This window comes from Saimiri boliviensis, chromosome 4 (assembly GCF_048565385.1).
Source record: "Saimiri boliviensis isolate mSaiBol1 chromosome 4, mSaiBol1.pri, whole genome shotgun sequence".
NCBI lineage: Eukaryota > Metazoa > Chordata > Mammalia > Primates > Cebidae > Saimiri > Saimiri boliviensis.
The window spans coordinates 124,461,552-124,481,276 of record NC_133452.1 but is presented as its reverse complement, the minus strand read 5'-3'; the positions used below and the strand labels follow the sequence as shown (position 1 = coordinate 124,481,276).

The 19,725-nt window shown below is 35.3% G+C and overlaps 1 protein-coding gene across 7 annotated transcripts in view; it reads right to left on the bottom strand.

The window, feature by feature from the left end:
* KHDRBS2 (KH RNA binding domain containing, signal transduction associated 2) overlaps positions 1-19,725 on the bottom strand; it is a 609,247-nt gene that overhangs the window by 270,834 nt on the left and 318,688 nt on the right. For all 7 annotated transcript variants that reach the window (XR_012517327.1, XR_012517329.1, XR_012517330.1 and 4 more), the window contains exon 4: positions 16,951-17,097. Coding sequence is in view for 1 of the 7 variants with exons in the window: in XM_003926360.3 (XP_003926409.1) it covers positions 16,951-17,097 (147 nt within the window). In the remaining 6 variants the exon portion in view is untranslated. The remainder of the gene's footprint in view (positions 1-16,950; positions 17,098-19,725) is intronic.

The following is a 19,725-nucleotide window of genomic DNA, read 5'->3' as shown; positions in this document are numbered from 1 at the left end:
CCAGGAAAGGTAATGCATGGACGAATTCATGTTCAAAAGGCAAGTAAATCTTACAGGCAATCTTCAATGAACACTATGCCTCAGAAGTACGCTTCGATAGGAATTAGGCAGCTGAGTATCTGAGTTTATAATCCCTGGTAGGAGCTGAATGGCAGTCCTGTTGTGTTGCCAATCAAAAGTATAACCATATGCTTTGAAAGTTAATGGTTAGGTTCCAAAAAGCTGGTCTCCCTAGGCTACCTGCTTCAGTAGAAAGAAACATGACTTCTCTTCTTCAACAGCTTGTGATGCAGCAGTAACTGTGGGCACAACCAAGAAGATTCTCAAAAACTTGCTGCTCTACCACATGAACAAAATAGTGTGTGTGGCCTGTAGATCTGTGCTCCATTTCAGTAGTTCCAGTCAATGGGCTCCACACTCTTAAGTAGTTTGTTTTTTTTTTTCTTTTTTTGTGGGAGGCGTCAAGGTTTTGCAAAGGTATCTTTTTATGCTATGTTTGCATGTGAGCTTTCAACTAATACAAAGTACAACTACTACACTGTAGAAGATCCAATAACTTCTTCAACTTTAAACTTGTAAAATTTGGAGAGTTCTTTTTATAAGTAGAAGATGCTCACAATCAATAAATTATGATAAACAAATTTAGAGGATATCTGTCAAAAATGATCATTTTATTATCAATTTTCATCTCTGCTTTCTGACAAAAATTAGATAGTCATGACTGTAGTCTGGGCCAGGTCACTCCTAGGTTGTGACAATAAAATATCATGCCAATTTTATACAAATCAGATTTAGAATCTTTGTTCTACCAACTCTCAATGTGGAATTTTGGCTCTGGAAGCTCAGATTTTCAGTTAATAAAAAGGGAAACATTTGTATTTTAAGTGTGATAGCCAACGTGTGAATAGATCTTCCCTGCTGAGCGTGTATTCTTAAAAGGAAATGAGTCTCAATGCTAAGTATACATGTTGACCATTCTGTTTGTATTTCTCACGCTGACAGCACCAGACTTGTTCACTACCGAACAGCACTTAAGCTGGTTACTATTTAGTAGTGAAATAAAACATGGCAGTTAACATGATTACAGGGAGTAAAGGTGCCATCACAAATATATGCAAAGCAGATAATATTCCAGATCAGTTTGGTTACCTGAGGCTATGTTCTAAGCATGAGATAAATTCTTGATTTAACGTAATTATAAATTATGGCATTTAGTGATGGAGAAAATGCTATGAAAACATGAACAATTACATTTTAGCAGTCTAAGAAAATACCTGAGCATACAGAAATTTCAGAATGAGGGAAATGTTATTGTTGAAAGTACTCACTTTACAAAAGCTGAAACATTGCTCTAATATAACCATCTCTCAAGTATTTTGACAAAAAATTAGATAAGTTCCAGAACAAGGACTACTTGGCCAAATAAATAGGTGAACACTGGATTGAAAAGTTTAGCCTGTTCATCGCAGGACTCCTCAGAGCCTTTCAATGGTATTTAGGACTGTGACTCTATGAAAGGGGGATACTGAAGACAGCATTTTCTAAACTTAATTGAGTACAGGGCCCCTCTCGCTTTTTCTTTTCCAATAAGACCACTGTGAGAAATAAATGTTCCACATAATATTTTGGGAAATGATGTCCTAACCCAATCTAAATTAAGGAAAGTTCCCTAACACAGTCTAATTGGAACACAGGGCCTACAGAATCTCACAAGAGTTTCTCCTCATCCCCCACCTTTTGATATGCAATCCTCCATATGGGCCCAATAAATCCAAGTGAAAGGTTTCTTCTCAATAACTAAAGGAGATAATTTCCATGATCTATAAATTAGAATAATTTCTTAGTCCTACTTTAGAAAGTATGCCGAGGAAAACAGTGTTTCTTCCTTTACACCTAAGGTTTAAAGGAGCGTTCCCATAACAAAAAGACAACTTGTTAAGCTTTTCCATAACAAAAAGATAACTTTTAAGATTCTCATCTTATGCCCAAAGGAATGACCAATTTTAATTCTGTTTTCCAGCTGTCTTTACGACATGTAATGACACCTGAAGGCATGTGCCTCTTTCCCACTGAATAGACCACAACAGAAAATATTGAACCTCCTTGCACTGTAGCTCCTTACCACAAGTTCACTTACAGAAAAAAAAATCGAGCGTGAAGCCAAGATTTATCACTTATAGTTTGTTGTATCTCTTGGTGCTATGGAGAAAGAATGCTTCTCTTTAGAAGCCCAAACACACATATGTTGTAGAAGAACCTCTGGCTAATGCGAAAATTCAGTTAAACATTTTTAACCTGTTCACATTGTAAGAGGCTACGTTCATCAATCAATATTTATTGAGAATGGCAGCACATGCAATCTCATCAGGCAGCATGGGGCTTATAAAGTATAATCCAGCTCTGATTTCTGACTTCATGAAGCTGCGTCTCATGAGGGAGAGAAGACAGACACATTTGCAAATAGCATATCCACTGTCAACTTATCTGTCTCCCCAGCATATTAGATGTGCACTAGTGTATTTACCAATCAAATTTTTAATTTATAAAAGCAAATTGACTATTTCTAAAAAATAAGCTTTTTTTCTCCTTGAAAATTAAAAGCTTGTTATTACTTGTGATTTCATTTTTGAATTCTTTTAAAGTAACACTTGATGAATTTCATTAGCCAGTGTGATTTACAGATACTGAGTTATCTAAAAGAATAAATTAAGGAATCATTGTCTTGGTCTAGTTTTCAAGCGATTCTGACATTTGAATTGCAACACAAATAACAGACGAATGAGCCAAACAGCAGTGGTAGAAATGTGATTCAAAGGAAAAGCACTTAAACAGATTTCCACACAGGTGTTTAGGCAAAAATAGAATCTGTCAACGGGATAAAAAATACTTTAGTCAAATATCTGTACATTTTGTTCTACACATGGGTAAACATCTGGATACCCAGAAATATTTAGATATTTTAATGTTTCACTTTATATTTCAGTATATATGTATACCGATGAATATCGATGTCTGTTATGCAGAATTTGTTAATCTTTGCACTTGGGGGAATGTAAAAGAAGTTCTGTTGATTTTTGGAAAAGGGGAGTTTGACGTTTCTAGGGTTGAGATGTAAAAAATTAAAGGGGAAATGCTAAAATCCAGTAACAACAGTCCAGTTTTTCCACTCTGCTCTGTGAGGCAAGGGATCAGTTTCAGGGTACTTGAAACATCTGCTCCCTCTACTTACATATCAATCATAGCCTTTATGCGTCCGGAAACTTGAAGGACTTGTAGAGACAAGAGGACTCGACTCAGTCCAGACTGCTGCAGGTATGGCCCAGCGCTAAGCCTGGCAGATATTAGGCGTCCTGCTCTTTCCTGATCTCTTACGTATTTACCAGATGACAAAAGTCAACGGGGTTTGGAGAGACGTGCAGTTTTCAGGTCAAGATTATTTCCTTAAGTTTCTTTTTCCTTTTTTTTTTTTTTTTTTTTTTTTGAGAGGGAGTCTCGCTCTGTTGCCCAGGTGCCAGTGCAGTGGCGGGATCTTGGCTTACAGCAACCTCCGCCTACTGTGTTCAAGCAATTCTCCTGCCACAGCCTCCCAAGTAGCTAGGACTATAGGCACGGGCCCCCACACCTGGCTAACTTTTTGTATTTTTAGTAGAGACAGGGTTTCACCATGTTAACCAGGATGGTTTCAATCTCCCGACCTCGTGATCCACCTGCCTCAGCCTTACAAAGTTCTGGGATTACAGTGGTTATCGCCTAAAACTGCATGATCAGTGAAGGCAAATGGAGAGTAAAAAGCAAGAGAAGGTAGATATTTCCAGATTGGTTTAGAGTCAGGTAGTGAAAAATCTGATATCCTAAGAAGAGTCACCCTGGTTACCGATACACGGTAGTATTTCTTTTGTTTTAATATTTTACAGTTATTTTTTATTTCCAAAGAATCAGAAACAAATAATATGTACAATTTATAGATATAGATATTTTGGACTATGGTAAGTTTTTCCTACTTTAGAGGACAAGTTAAGGCAATTTCTTGCAGAGGAAAGTAGAGAGCAAAGAGACTACTGATGTTTTGGTGAATGATGTTTAGAAAGTCACTTAAATTGGAAAGAAATGTTGCATGACTGCCATAAGTTAATCTAAAATATAATATACATTCCATAGTCATTTCTTCACCTTTGTGTGTATTCTTTATAATGAGCTACATTTCCTGATTTTAATACTTAGATAAGAAGTTTAGGGTCAGTCAGCAATAGACAGACAAGCCTCCTATTATTCACGGTATACAGACTCTCATTCTTGCTCCTGCAGACCAAGCGTTATGACTGATATCAGGGGATGCAATGCATTCTAACTGTACTATAATTGACATTGAATTTGTTTCACGTTTAAAATGAAATTTGAAAATGAGAATTATACTGAAAGGTAGTGAATTAAAGTTTGGTAGTAAAATTATCTCATTGTAAGATGAAATATTCATTTATTTTAGAAGATAACTGTAAGAAGATGTACTTTTCTATTATAACTATCCTCGGGTAGTTTGAGGCAAAATGACCTGTACTTTTCAATATAGATCATTTAATTTTCTAATACGAAATAAATTTAGCATTTTAATATAATTTTAGTCATGCATTTTAATATTTCTTTCTCCCATACTATGACTGTGATGCTTCTAGTGTAGGTCTCCTTCATCTTTGAGCCGTGAATATGAATTCAGACCTCTGTTATCCAGGGGACAACATAATATGCATGTGCATTTTTCTGGGCAGAGAATCTAGAGGTTACTTCTCATTTTGAAGGTGATCTCAAAGTGATCAGTGATCTACTTGACCACAGAAAATACAAATTACACAGTATCTTAAGAAGCTAAAATTCAGCAGCCTAATTCTTCATGCTCTCACTAGCCACATGGTATTCCACAGTACCCCATAACTATTCTAACTTGTAACATTAACTTTACTACTATTATTATTATTTGGAATATGGGTTTTGAGTCGTAAGCTTCCATGAAACCACTAGAATAAGATTAGTTTCCTGGCTCAGATACTTCTTTTTATTTTCCTTTTTTCTGCCCCTCCCTAGCAGGCACTTAAAGAAAACCTCTCCTTAAACAGTAGAATGGTAAGAAATGCTCATTTATTCATTCATATATTTATAATTATAAAAATGAAGCTAACTTAAACTAAAAACATTTGTTCGATGTTTTATCTAGTGACAAGAGTCCAGACAGTTTTTCCACTCTGCTGTGTGAGGGCTTAGGGTTTGCCATGTGCCAGGGATCACTTTCAGGGTACTTGAAACATCTGCTGCCCCTGCTTACAAATCAATCATAGTCTTTATGCATCTGGAAACTTGAAGGTCTTGTCAAGAGGCAAGAGGACCCAGTCTAGACTGCTGCAGGTATGGCCCAGCGCTAAGCCTGGGAAGGAGACAGGCAGATATTAGGCGTCCTGCTCTTTTCCTGATCTCTAAGTATTTACCAGATGAAAAAAGTCAAGGGGGTGGGGAATTGGAGAGATGTGGAGTTTTCAGGTCAAGAAGTTTCCTGAATTAAACAACTCCTAATTATGTTTAATAAATGAATGAGATAGTGTTATATACTGAACTCTATAAAATTATGTACATTTTTAATTGAGATACATTTTAAAGAAAAATAGAATTGTGGTAGTTTCTTTTACCATTTTAAAATTATCTTGTTCATTTAAAGTCATACAAATATAACAAGACACATGAAATTACAATCGTGTGCCATGTTTAAAGTATTAGATTGGAATAGGATTCCTTTCCACTGTGTTTACCAAAAAAAAAAAAAAAAAAAAAAGGAAAAATGAGCCCACTGAAATTACAGACATAAGAGGACGGAAGGAATAAAACAAAGTAAATAATTGAAATACTTTATAACAGTAAACATAGCATATCTGTGAAATTTGAGAGATAAAATAATTTATTTCAAAGTGCTTTGAAATGTAAGCTATTTTCCAAGATGCATGCCAAGAAGATAGATATACAGATAGAAAAATCATAGATAGATGATAGATAGATACATGGATACACAGAGATATAGACAGATACGAATGAGAACAAGAGGCAGCAGTGGGGGCTGTTGCTGAAAGGAGAGTTATAAAGGGCCAGTGGGGAAAGGAGAGGGCAAGAGCTATTATAACAAACCCAGATTCAGAGGAGTTCCAAATCAGGAGTGAGTAGAACCTGTGAAGTCAAGGAAGCTGGCTGGAAAGAGGCTGAAAAGCGAATAGGCACACAGGATTATTTTAATGCTGAACTGAGAACTGTCTAGGACCTCACAGTTCTCAGTTCTCTGTGAAGCTCTGTATTATTATTTTGCCTTTTCTTAAAATTTCTATGAGAATCTACCTTCTCTCTTTCTCTCTCTCTGGCTCTTTCTCTCTCTCTCTCAATACATACATACACACACATATACATACTAAAAGTATATCCCCTCCCTCTGCTCTCCTCACAATGTATGGCTTACTAGTTAAGTCTATAACTTTAGTACTTAGAGAAGAGGATCCTGAAGCGTTAGAATGTTACTGTAATTTAAATAGATAGTATTTGCTTTTATTCCTGAGACAACAGATGATAAATACATATTACTATGCCGGCCCCTCTTTTCCTTCTGAAGTCTAGTTTCTAAATATATTTCAGTACACTGCACTATTAACCATTCTTACTAACTGTGAGAATGACCACTTTATAATGTAAAACGTTATTATCTTGCTTCTAGAGATGAGAAAATATTCCTTAAAATGTTTGGCAATGCATAATTCCAACATATGATATGTTTATGCCCCTACTCCTATGACAGTTCTGTCACATACTCCTTGCCTGTGTTTAAAACAACTGCAAATTGATTTCACCACTGGGTATAATATGTATCTGCTATGAAAATAAGAAAGTGAAAACAAGAAAGAGGTCCCCAAACAGAACAGCCTTATGAAGATATTATTGAATTAATGAATATCTAAGAACGTGCAGGAAAAACTGCACCTGTGTTACCACTAAAAATAATATTGGCAAGTGCTTACTGAAGGATAATCAGTCCAGAGTTGTCTAAAGTGACCAGAAATAGGCATTATATGAAGCTCTAAATACAGAGAAGCCTACCACTAATTACACAAACCATTCCCACTGCAAGTTACTTGTTTGGTGCTCTTCAATACAGTATGAGAAAACTTACGCATCTGTGCCTGCATATTTCGATAATATCTTTGATGAGGAGGCATCTGATCAGTCCTTTTTTTGTTGCCTGACCTCAGACAGTTTGAGTAACCATGCTGGCCTTTATTTTAGCATCCTCAATGGTAAATTGAGGGTTAAATTCCACCTGTGTTTTCAAAAAACCCTCTTTGGAGCTCTATGACTTCTGAAAATTCTTTAGAGGATTAACACACACACACACACACACACACAAAGTTAATGAATTTCAAGTACTCTCTTCCAAACGTTAATATTTAAATTGCCTTAGAAACCTGTTAATTATTCTGAGCTTAAGTATCCCTTCTAGTTCTACAAGTATAGGAATCAATCCACATTTGTACTGCGGTAAAACCTTTTACGTAGATGTGTTCTGCGACAAAGTGAACTGGACTTAATGCAAGGGTAGCACAGTTATATAAAGAAATAATTTGGGGGTAACAGATTATCGTTGCTCATAGAACTTCAGGTTGATAATGTAATTCTTATAAGAAGCGACTTGTGTTTTGACACATTTTGGTAAGGACATCATCTAGGTTCTAGAGAAAAGGTTACTCTCCTTGTATCACTAACCTGTACAGTTACCAGCAAATTGTTAATCACAACAATTCATATACTTCTCTAAAAAAAGAATATTATAAAATATGTTCTACGCAGTGGATTTCTTTTGCTGTAAAAATGCGTCTGGTCTAAAAAGATGTCCCTACTTTGTTTGAGGACTGGTTTTAACAGAAATCTTATCCTAGCTGTAACTTGTCTATTTATGGGTCTGAGGAGAGTAGTCACTAACACTCTATTTGTAAAACATTCTTTTTTCACTTGTAAAAGAATTTTCTATGGATTCTGATATCTATGCTGGCTTATAAATTGTCTTTCTAAAGCTTCAAATTCCTCAAATAAGAAGTATATTAGCAATAAGAAGAGAAAAAAAACAGAAGAGGGTTAAAATGTAATTTATCTTTGAAAAATGTCCTAATTTCATCAGATGGTGTTTTTATCTCCCTTCTATGCTATGGTTCACAGACAAGGCCAGTGAAACTGGGTGAAATTATTATATGAATCTGTGTGTTCAAACTTTATTTTGATCTAAATAAAGATAAACACTAGTTGGAGGATACAGAATTCTAAACGAGAGGTGTGGCTGAAACAAACCATATAAAATCTCTTAAAATTTTAAGATGTTGTTATTCTTGGTATAAGAAAACAATTAAAATTTCTGTGTTATGGAAGCCAAGCCCTAAAATCCTAAAGTTCAGAACAGAGAAGATAAAGAAAGGGAACAAAGGACATCTGAGAAATGGTAGTAACAGAAAAGGAAACAGTTTTTGGAAAATTACAATTGACTCATTGGGTAACTAGAAATAACATAAATGATTATCTTCTGTGTGTGTGTGTGTGTGTGTGTGTTTATATATATGTATATATATACATCATATATATTATATATATGTATAATATATATGTGTGTGTGAATATATGTGTGTGTGTGTGTGAATATATATATATATATATATGATATCACAGAATCCTGGTGATTGATAAATAAAAAATGGTGCTATTACCACCACCATCATACATAAAGAATTCATTATTGAACTCCCATGTTACTTGATTGGGTCATTTTTTAAAAAGTTTTTTGTTTGCGTTAATAAAGAGCTGATTATTTCAAAATAACTCTATATTTTCAGACTCTTTCAAATGCATTTTTTAAAAATTCCATTTTGCTAAGCGCAGTGGCTCACGCCTATAATCCCAGCACTTTAGGATGCCAAGGTGGGTGGATCACAAGGTCAGGAGATCAAAACAAGCCTGACCAACATGGTGAAACCCCATCTCTACTAAAAATACAACAATTAGTCGGGAGTGGTAGCTCACACCTGTAGTCCAAGCTACTCAGGAGACTGAGGCAGGAGAATCGCTTGAACTCTGGAGGCAGAGGTTGCTGCAAGCTGAGATTGTGCCATTGTACTCTAGCCTGGGCAACAGAGTGAGACTCCGTCTCAAAAAAAAAAAAAAAAAAAAAAAAAAAAAAAAAAAATCCATCATTTTATTTCTAGGATGGGCTGATGAGAAAAGAGCAAAACCTGAGCATATCTTAGTAAAATGCTTGAACTCTAAGGATAAGGTAAAATAATCTTACAGCTCTCAGACAAAAAGATCAAGTTAAGTACATAAAACAAAGCTCACCTGCAACACTGGACAAAGGAAAATGATAGCCCAGCATTTAGAGATTATTGAGAGAGAATGCTTCATTGTGAGAACCCTGAACACCTCTGAGAGTTCAATGAGCTAATAGGAAGAAAGTCATTTCAGGATCTCCAACAATTCTACTGGTCTATCATTCACATATCCCATCAGGGGAAAATATCTGATATTAAGACTCAAACTAACCAGGCCAACCAGATTATTACCAGACCAGTGATATGCCTCTCTTGCTTTACTTTTTCCTTTCCTCTTCTTTTTCTTCTTTTCAACAGAATCTCCCTCTGTCACCCAGGCTGGAATGCAATGGCACAGTCTCGGCTCACTGCAACCTCAGCCTCTCAGTTTCAAGCGATTCTCATGCCTCAGCTTCCTGAGTAGCTGGGATTACAGGCGTCTGCCACTATGCCTGGCTAATTTTTGTATTTTAGTAGAGACAAGGTTTCACCACGTTGGTCAGGCTGGTGTTGATCTCCTGACCTCGTGATCTGCCCGCCTTGGCCTCCCAAAGTGCTGGGATTACAGGCGTGAGCCACCGCGCCATCCTCTTGCTCTACTTTCCCATTACCTCCCAGTCTCACTCTCCATGACCTTTCACAAAGCTCTGGGAGCACTACAAGCTGGAAACAGCACAAGGAGATGAATGAGTACACCATGCCCTCTTCTCACTGCTACTCTCCAAGCCGTAAATTTATTCTAAAGCTGTGGGAGGAGAAGTTTTGCACTAGATTTGAAATGACAATTACAAATTGAAAATAATTGGGCTTCTTAAAACCTTAATTGCCTAAATTAAGATTCTTCTTATAGAAGAATGAGTAGAAAAGTATGTTATTTGTTCAAACTTCAATAAAGAATAAGAAAAGGAGAATGACAGTTGTTAAGAATAAAGCCAAGTCCTATTTGTATCACATTGAGTACAGACCATCCAGTAAGCCATCTGTACGTGTATTTTAAGGCACTGTTGTATGTGCATCTTTACATACCCTATGTAGACAGACTGGCTTGGAATGAATGGGAAGGGAACCACAACCACAGCAAAAATACCAATGATGACATCGTTTTATATTTTTGGTAGAATAGGGATTCTTAGAAGTTTTCTGGCTATCTAGTTTAAATACTGTCTGGAGGAATCAATACATTTTTCATTGTAGCTCGTTGAGTTTCAAAGCAGTAAAATGAGATCAGATAAGAAAGGACAATTTAAAAAAAAATGTTTTATGTTATTTAGCTGTAAAATTCGCTCTTTAAAAAGTAAGAACTAATTGCTACAAGTTGAAGATACATTTCAGAAATACACAAGTTTGTTGAAAAAATCAGTTTTTAAATATGCGATTCTCTGTAAGTGTTTCTTGGTATATTTTAAATTTCTCACTGTGAAATAGAATCTTTGGCTGTGGGTCATCCATGTCTTCAAGAGGCTAATCAAACTCTCTTTCTCTTTCTCTTCCTCTCCCCCTTCCACTTTCTCTCTTTTTCTCTCAGTAGATAAATTACCCTTGTTTATATGGTGGTGGTCTTTACCAGCAATTGATTTTCTTTGGCCCTAGGAATATCATGTTCTGTTTGATCAGTGCTTCCTGCTCTGTTGCTGCCACCATCTTCCTTAAACACATTACTATACAGTCTGGTTTCCCATTTCCAGTAGCTGTCAAGTAAGTCTTTATAATCTTTGTCTTTTACATTTTGGAAATAGTTTTCTGGTTCTTAAATTCTACTAGGTCAGTGGCTCATGTAACACAAATTTCTAGAATTGTGTCTGGCAAATGTTTGGTGTTCAGAAATATTTGTTATGTTAAATAGTATGATTTATTTCACTTATTTCCAATTCTTTTCTCAGATAAAAATTATAAACCTTATTTAACAGATTCTGATTATTGAGCCTGTTTTCTGTCCTTGATTCCCTTTTTGAATGAATCTCCAGTAATAATGAGTCTTTCTGAGTTGCATTCATCTAAAAGCTATTTGTAGGTCAGTGTTGACATATGCTTATTATGCCAACTGCTTCTTTTATCTGTCTTCCAGGTTATGTCAGTCAGTTAACAATGCAACAGTAGTCCTGGATTTCAGTAATAATAATCATCATCTTTACTATTATTCTGTTCTATGAACTAATAAGAATTTTAGTTTTGTTCTAAGTTGAAAGCCTATATTATCTATTACAACTTATCAGACGAGAAGAAATACTCCATAGGAGATGATTACAAATGTCTTCCAATAAAATCAGATTACTATTACAGTGCTATAGCACGATAGCAATACAGGAAATATTTCTGAGCAAGTAATAATTACATAAATACACATGGCTTTGTGCTTACTGCCATTAGCTACCACACTGTTAAAATATGGTTGATTATAAGAAAGAAAAGGGATTAATTGTTTTTGAGATAGCAATATGAGAGAACTCTTGACAACATTTTAACAACCACAACAATGAAGGAATGAAATCTGGGTTATGGCTTCTGCTTCCCTCTCTGCACTGAACTTTGTTTCTAAATTCTGTGACCAATCGCTCTCTAGTTTGTAGGATATTATTGCTATAAATGCTGAACTCCTGCCTCCAGCCAGCCAAACTATATCTTCCATCTCTCACCTTTCAGGTCCTGCAATTTATTAATGTTACTTTTGCTGGCTTGTGGAGTTTAGTTGAATACATTGTTCTCCCTATATATTCACCTGCATAAAAGAGTGATCAGCTGGGTGTGGTGGCTAATGCCTGTTATCCCAGTACTTTTGGAGGCTGAGGCAGGTTGGAGACCTGAAGTCAGGAGTTCAAGACCAGCCTGGCCAATACGGCAAAAGCCCATTTCTACTAAAAACACAAGAATTAGCTGTGCATGGTGGCATGCGCCTGTAATCTCAGCTACTCTGGAGTCTGAAGCAGGAGAATCACTTGAACCTAGGAGGAGGAGGTTGCAGTGAGCTGAGATCGCGCTACTGCACTCCAGCCTAGGTGAGATGAGACTCCATTTCAAAAAAAAAAAAAAAAAAAAAAAAAAAAAAAAGGCTCATCAGATTTTCACTTTTTCCTCAAATTACAGCATCAACTTCAGGGACAAATTTTATATTTATCATATTCTAAAACTTTATAAAAAAATTTTAGTCCACAAAAATTGAGATCTATCTCCTAGACTGAAAATACCCTGCTTCCCTTTTCTATTTTTCTTTATATCTACTAACTTTCCAGTGGGATTGCTGTTAGTAATCAGTGTCATTTTCCAATTTCAGGTCTAGGATTACAGTGTTTAAAGAAGGGAGGCAAGAAAATTCCCCATTGGCTTTTGCCATAAGAAGAAAAAGATTTTACTTTTCCTCCATAGTCAGACTCTTGGTACGTTTTCTAAATGTGTTACCAGTATCTCAAACTCGAAATGAGATAATACACCCTAATTGCCCCATTTCAAGAATCACAGCTGTCACCAAAACACAAATCTAACTAACTCAGGAAAGAAAGAACCTGGAATGATCTATATTTTTTTTCTGTGTTAAATTGACTTAAAATCTTGTATGTGAGTCTGGTAACAGATACACACTACACACATATACACATTTTTACCTAAGTATAAACGTTATACATATCTTTTCTTTAAATTATGCAGACCTGTAGTGATAATCATTAAAAAATTAAGCCTGGTATGACAAACATTTATCAAGTTCTGTCAGTTCTGCTAATGCTGTGCAGAATGCTGTGTTGGGAAGATTCAAGGCCATAATGGGCCAAGGTAGAAAAGAATATGACAGTCTCTTAATATAGTTATTGGAAGAGGTAAAAAAGCAATCTATTTGTTATCCCTGACCTAATCAAATTATCTGTGCAAAAACTCCTTCTTTGGTCTTTTTAATGAAAGAATATAAAAACATACATTCAGTGAGCAGAATTTCATTGAACATTTCATAATTTCTAATTACGAGATAATGTATTATGTTTCAATCAGGAGTTAATTAAGCATTAGTAAAACTTATTAATTCAATTTAATTTAAGGTAAGAATAAACCAATTTAGGAAAATAAAACAGTGTTATTATTTTGAAGTAACCTACTGAGAAGGATTAGAAAAAGGGAAGTTGTATTCATGGTCTTAGGGAGTACCATTCACAAACTATGGTGTTAATGTCGGCCCCTAGAGTTGCACAAGACACAATTCTCAACCATATGTGGCAATCCTGGTGTCTGACTATAAAAGAAAAAATTGTATAAAATATAATAGTGGCAATATTTGCTTACCTCTTTATAGAATATAAAAGGAAGACGAATGCATCAACATAATTGAAGCACATATTAGTTAAGAATTTTATATCCTGTTTTTCATTACTCATCAAATAATTTATTTTAAAATTCTAACCTGTATTTTTAAGATAATCATATATAATGAAAACTTTAATATTTCACCTCCCCAAAGTACTAGCGATTTAAAATTAGCAATGTTCAAATTAAACCTTTTTTATTGACTCTTGACACTCAACTTGTTTTTATGACTACAGCATGTGAATGGAGACCAACAGGCTGGAAATTTTCCCCAGGCCAATAATAATTCTTTTATCTTCAAAAATCCACTTAAAATGCTGAAACTGTATTGTTTTCCAATATTTTATAATATTCAGACAGTTCACAAGGAGTTCTCTGTTCTGAAGTTGGTTGTCTTAGATAATTATCCCCTTTGGACATAGAGAAGGTTGAGTAAATTTTGGATAACATACAAGAGGAATAGAAAGTAAAAAGTTCTACGATGGACAATCACTCCCTTTGTAGAAGAACAAGATGTCAGAGGAATTCCAGAGTCTTGTCCCATATTAGGCTTCTTTGTTGTACTAGCATGCCTCTTACTGGTATTCTTCATCTACAATGTTTGCAAATGTTAATGTATAGACACATTAGCATTTCTGTGGGCTTTAATATCAAATGTCAACAGAAACTGAGATCACCAATTGATTTTACAGAATAAAAAAATTGGTAGTTCATTTTTGCCCCTTTTGCTTCTGGTGAAGGTTAAAATAGATCCCGTCCTTTGCGTTCTGCTAATGCAAGCAAAGCAAATGGGATAAATTTATGACTTATCAGAATAGCCCTCATGACATTTATATTCTAGCATAGAAACCAAAAACAAGCAGGATACACACACACATGCGCGCGCGCGCACACACACACACACACACACACACACACACACACACAGATATAAAATACCAGAAGGTGATAGGAGCTATGAGGCAAATAAATAAGTGAAAAGGATTAGGGCATAATGAAAAAATGAATTATAATGTTAAATAGAGTGGTCAGTTATACTATGAGCAAAATACAGTAAAACGGTAGATAGAAGGTAAAGGGGGCAGCTACTTTAGATTGTGTGGTTGGGGAAGAATTTTCTACAAAGCTAATATTTAAGCTGACAGCTGAATGCTTGGGAAACAGCCATGCCAACATTTTGGAGCATAATCTTCAAAGGCACTTTGCGAGCAGTGAGCCTGGATTGTTGGACGAAAAAACCAGCAAGTCTGAGGTGTGATGAATAAGAAGTTAGACATATAGAGATAAAATCATAGAGGTAGGAGTAGCATGTCCAGGTCACATTCACCATGCTAATATTTTCATTTTTCATCTAGATCTGTATATATGGTACACCTTGATGGTGGGGTACTGGCCCCTAAATTTTACCTGGATAACTATTTTATCTCCTGCATCACTCCTCATGCCTATAGTTAGCTATTCCATCATTCCATCAGTCAAACAATCAAATAAGTATTTATTGTGCTAGGCATGATGCTAAGATGGGGATACAGTGTTGACCAAGAGAGATACCACCCGCCCTAACCTCATACGGTATATATTTCAGTGGAGTGTATATAAATGAAATGAGCAAATGAGATGTATTATTGACATTTCTAATAAAAGAGTGTTAACCTAGCCTATATTATATATTGAGTTAAATGACCCTATATATATATATACCAATATTGTGTGTGTGTGTGTGTGTGTGTGTGTGTATACCAATGGATGACTATGCAGAAAGTCATTCCTAGATATTTCTATTATATTTACTGTAATAATGTAAGTAAAACATCCATCAATATTGTGCTTTAAAATTATCTAAGTCCCTTCATATGCATTACCCCATTTAATATTCACCATAACTGTGATAGAGGACAGTCAATTATAATTATCTTTATTTTAAAGATGAATAAACTGAAGCTTTGAAAATTTAAATGACTTTTCTGTAGTCACAAAGTGTGTTAGTAGTATACAGTCCTAGTCTCATCCTATACTATGTATATTACTAGAAGTCTGGTCTGAACTAAATACAATAAAATTCCTTACTCAATACAGCACTAGGAATTTAGTTTGGAGGCAAAAGGAAAAGAAAACATAGTATCCTCATTTTTAAGAAATATGAGATCTAATTAGGGAGATGTTCTGATGAGCACCAGATAATAAATTGTGCAGAAATGCAGAGTGCACATGAAGTTAAGGAATAATCAGAATGGTCTGCAATTATACTATAACCTTGCCCTGACAGAAATTAACTTTTAAAGTGAACATATAAATAGATTATGTGACTAAATTTTGATGCTTTTAAATTCTTGAAGTTCTCTGGTTTTATTTTTCTTTTCCTATTCTCAAAATCACTGCCAATCAATGACTCTTACCCACCATTTCCTCTTAGTTTATTGCTTATTTAAAAAACTACACTTTCTTCATTGTGCAGATCTCTTAGCTTTCTCTGTTGAAGACTCTGCCAGACACTCCAGAAAACTTTACTCAGCATTCTCTTCTAATTGTCTTATTCCCAGCTCTAATCCTGATGCCAAGATTTCTATTTGAACGACTTCTTCCTAGAATGCAAAATCTTCAACCTTTAGGAAAGCTTCACTCATTTTACCTTTCCCTATTTCTTAGAAAATCAGTAGAGAATTTTACTCAGTATGCAACCCTGAATTTGTTGCCCTGCTAAGTGAACATTTTCTGTTGCTCTCACATAGTAGAGTGAGTTTATTTCTCCAATTTTTGCTTAAAGTCAACAAATGTCCAGCTTTACTAATATTGATTATTTTATATTATGTTTTATAAAGTGCCAACACCTGGCATACTATCACATGAAAACACATTTGATATGCTTAAATGATACCATTGTCTTCTTTCAAATATTATATATCTGACCTCTTTCCCTTTCCACTATAATAGGAAATTCTTTCCCTATTAATCAAAAATTGCAAATGATAACCTATCAAGTGATTAAGATGCAATAAAAAGGTATACAACTTCAATTATATATGTCTGTTTATAAACATGTCTTTTTCTTCGTGACTACAAACTGGTGCATGGCATGACACCAGCATGACAAATAATGCTGTTAAACCATCACCATGTGACAACATACCAGGTCCTGTGTTAAGTGGTTTTGGTACCTATTTTATTATAGCTTTGTATTGATCTTATGGCGAGATCATTGGTTTGCAATACAAATTTCCTTTAAAAAGTCGGTGAGGATCAAAGATGCATTTTAAAATAGAAGCCATGAGAAACATCTTTGTAAAAAATGACAGACACTTACAGGAACCAGGAATTTCTTAATCTCTTCCAATGCATGACTCATACGTGAATAAGCCTCCCCAGGTGGAGCAAACACTTCAATTAATACATGAAGTTCATCACTCAAGTGGGCATATTTGGCTTCCCCACTCTTCCTTAGTTCTTCTTCCTGTGAAAAAGGTTATTTTTAGAAATACAAATCCACTTATTTTACACTGATTTAACATTTACTGAGAATATGACAAAGGGGCACCATTTAAGCAAATTTTTCCATAAGTAGAAAGAAACCCTTTGAGAAATAAAAACCTGCTACAAGCTATTTAAAGATTTTAAAATCATTTTTGAGTGTTAGAATGATTTTTAAAAACTGGCCTAACTATCATCCACATAGATTTTAATCAGCTAAATAAAAATGCTAACCTCCTGAAAATAAGTCACAGAAATGCCATTAACACTGCAGTCTACATCACTACATTCTGGAAGGAAAGAATTGTTTTATGCTTGGGGGTTAGCATTTTACAGATAGTAAGTGAAAGATTGTCACTGTGTTCTTCAAGAAAATTAGAACTTTCTAGCTACTTTTTGAGAAGTTAGGAAAAGGTTATTTGATTGTGATAAAAAGTAGGCTAACTATACAAATGAAGGCTTATTTCCAAGCTTATGTTCCCACCAGCTCAGATTATCAGCAAGCTTCACACCCACATCTTTTCTATCACTTGTTGCCTTCTTTTTCCTTTTTTTTTTTTTGGTCAATAATGGTATATTAAAGGGATGGTTGTTTAACACTTTGCTGATACTGATTCTGAATGGGATACATAACTTCTACTTAACCAATGATATTAGGTTGGTGCAAAAGCTATTGTAATTTTTCCCATTAAAAGTAATGGTGCTAGGCGCGGTGGCTCAAGCCTGTAATCCCAGCACTTTGGGAGGCTGAGGCGGGTGGATCAAGAGGTCAAGAGATTGAGACCATCCTGGTCAATGTGGTGAAACCCTGTCTCTACTAAAAAAAAAATACAAAATACAAAAAATTAGCTGGGCATGGTGGCATGTGCCTGTAATCCCAGCTACTCAGGAGGCTGACGCAGGAGAATTGCCTGAACCCAGGAGGTGGAGGTCGCGGTGAGCTGAGATCATGCCATTGCACTCCAGCCTGGGTAACAAGAGTGAAACTCTGTCTCAAAAAATAAATAAATAAATAAATAAATAAAATAAAATAAAATAAAAGTAATGGCAAAACCTTTTCATGGCATTACTTTTAATGACAAAAACCACAACTGCTTTTGCACCAACCTAATACATTGATTTTGCACCAACCTAATACATTTCTATTGGAATAGACTTTTCCTAGTACTGTGCCCAAGCCATTATTGAAACCTTGTTAGTTCAGTACACGTGCAGAGCAAAACAACATATCATATATGTTTTTTGTTAATGTATGCTAAGTATTTTATACATATGATCTCTAATCACAATCATTTTATACATAGTCATATGTTTCAGATTATAAAACTGAGGTTAGAAGACTTAAGTAGTTTCAGCCAAATTAGGATCCAAACTCAGTTCATTTTGCAAGCAGATTTGTATTTTTTAGAATTTCAATATGTAAAATGCTGTGGAAAAGTTTACATAAATAACATTAATTATATTTTACCTTTCTTGCCCCTCACAGAAACAACCAGCAGTTACTATACTAAATTTCAAAAAATAAAACTAAACATGTACTTCTTAGTTTTATGTAGAGATTAGAAACATGACATAAATAGACCTAACCTGGACTTAAAACAGAACAAATTTGTTGTTGATGTCATGGGAGTTAACTGTATAACCCATGCTAATATCAGTATTTATCTGTTTAGAAATGTTCAGAGTTTTAAAAGATGAAGGATCCATGAAAGAGATGGGAAGGCATCCCTTCTTTCCTGTATATATACTCTTAAACTACTCAAATCCTTCTGATAATACCACCTTGCAGCCTGGAAATCCACTGTTCACTTCTCTAAGGATACTTCAAACTCAAACTAGGATATATATATATATATATATATATATGATATATATATATATATACATATATATATGTATATATATGTATATATATATCATATATATATATACAAAATTATATTTTGAGTTCTGGGGTACATACGCAGAATGTGCAGGTTTGTTACATAGGTATACACGTGGCATGGCAGTTTGCTGCATCCATCCCCTCATCATCTACATTAGGTATTTCTTCTAATGTTAGCCCTCCCCAATCCCCCTACCCCCTGCTATCCCTCCCTTAACCCGACAAAACCCTGAAAAGCCCTGGTGTGTGATGTTCCCCTCCCTGTGTCCATGTGTTCTCGTTGTTCAATACCCACTTATTAGTGAGAACATCTGTGTTTGGTTTTCTGTTCTTATGTCAGTTTGCTGAGAATGTTGGTTTCCAGCTCCATCCATGTCCCTGCAAAGGACATGAAATCATCCTTTTTTATGACTGCACAGTATTCCATGGTATATATGGTACTAGTACCAAAACAGAGTCATAGACCAATGGAACAGAACAGAGACCTCAGAAGTAACATAACACATCTACAACCATCTGACCTTTGACAAGCCTAACTAGGACTTTTTAACTTAAGAGCTTTTCTTAGTGACCAATTATCAGTTTGAGGAGGAGAAGCAGACTAGACTGAATGAAAACCCACCCATGGGGTATAGCAAACATTTCTCTTCTCTTTGGGTCCTGCTAAGATGCAAGCTGCTTGTCTGTTCTGAGGCCAGCTTGTTTGATTCTAAAGCAATTAAATCA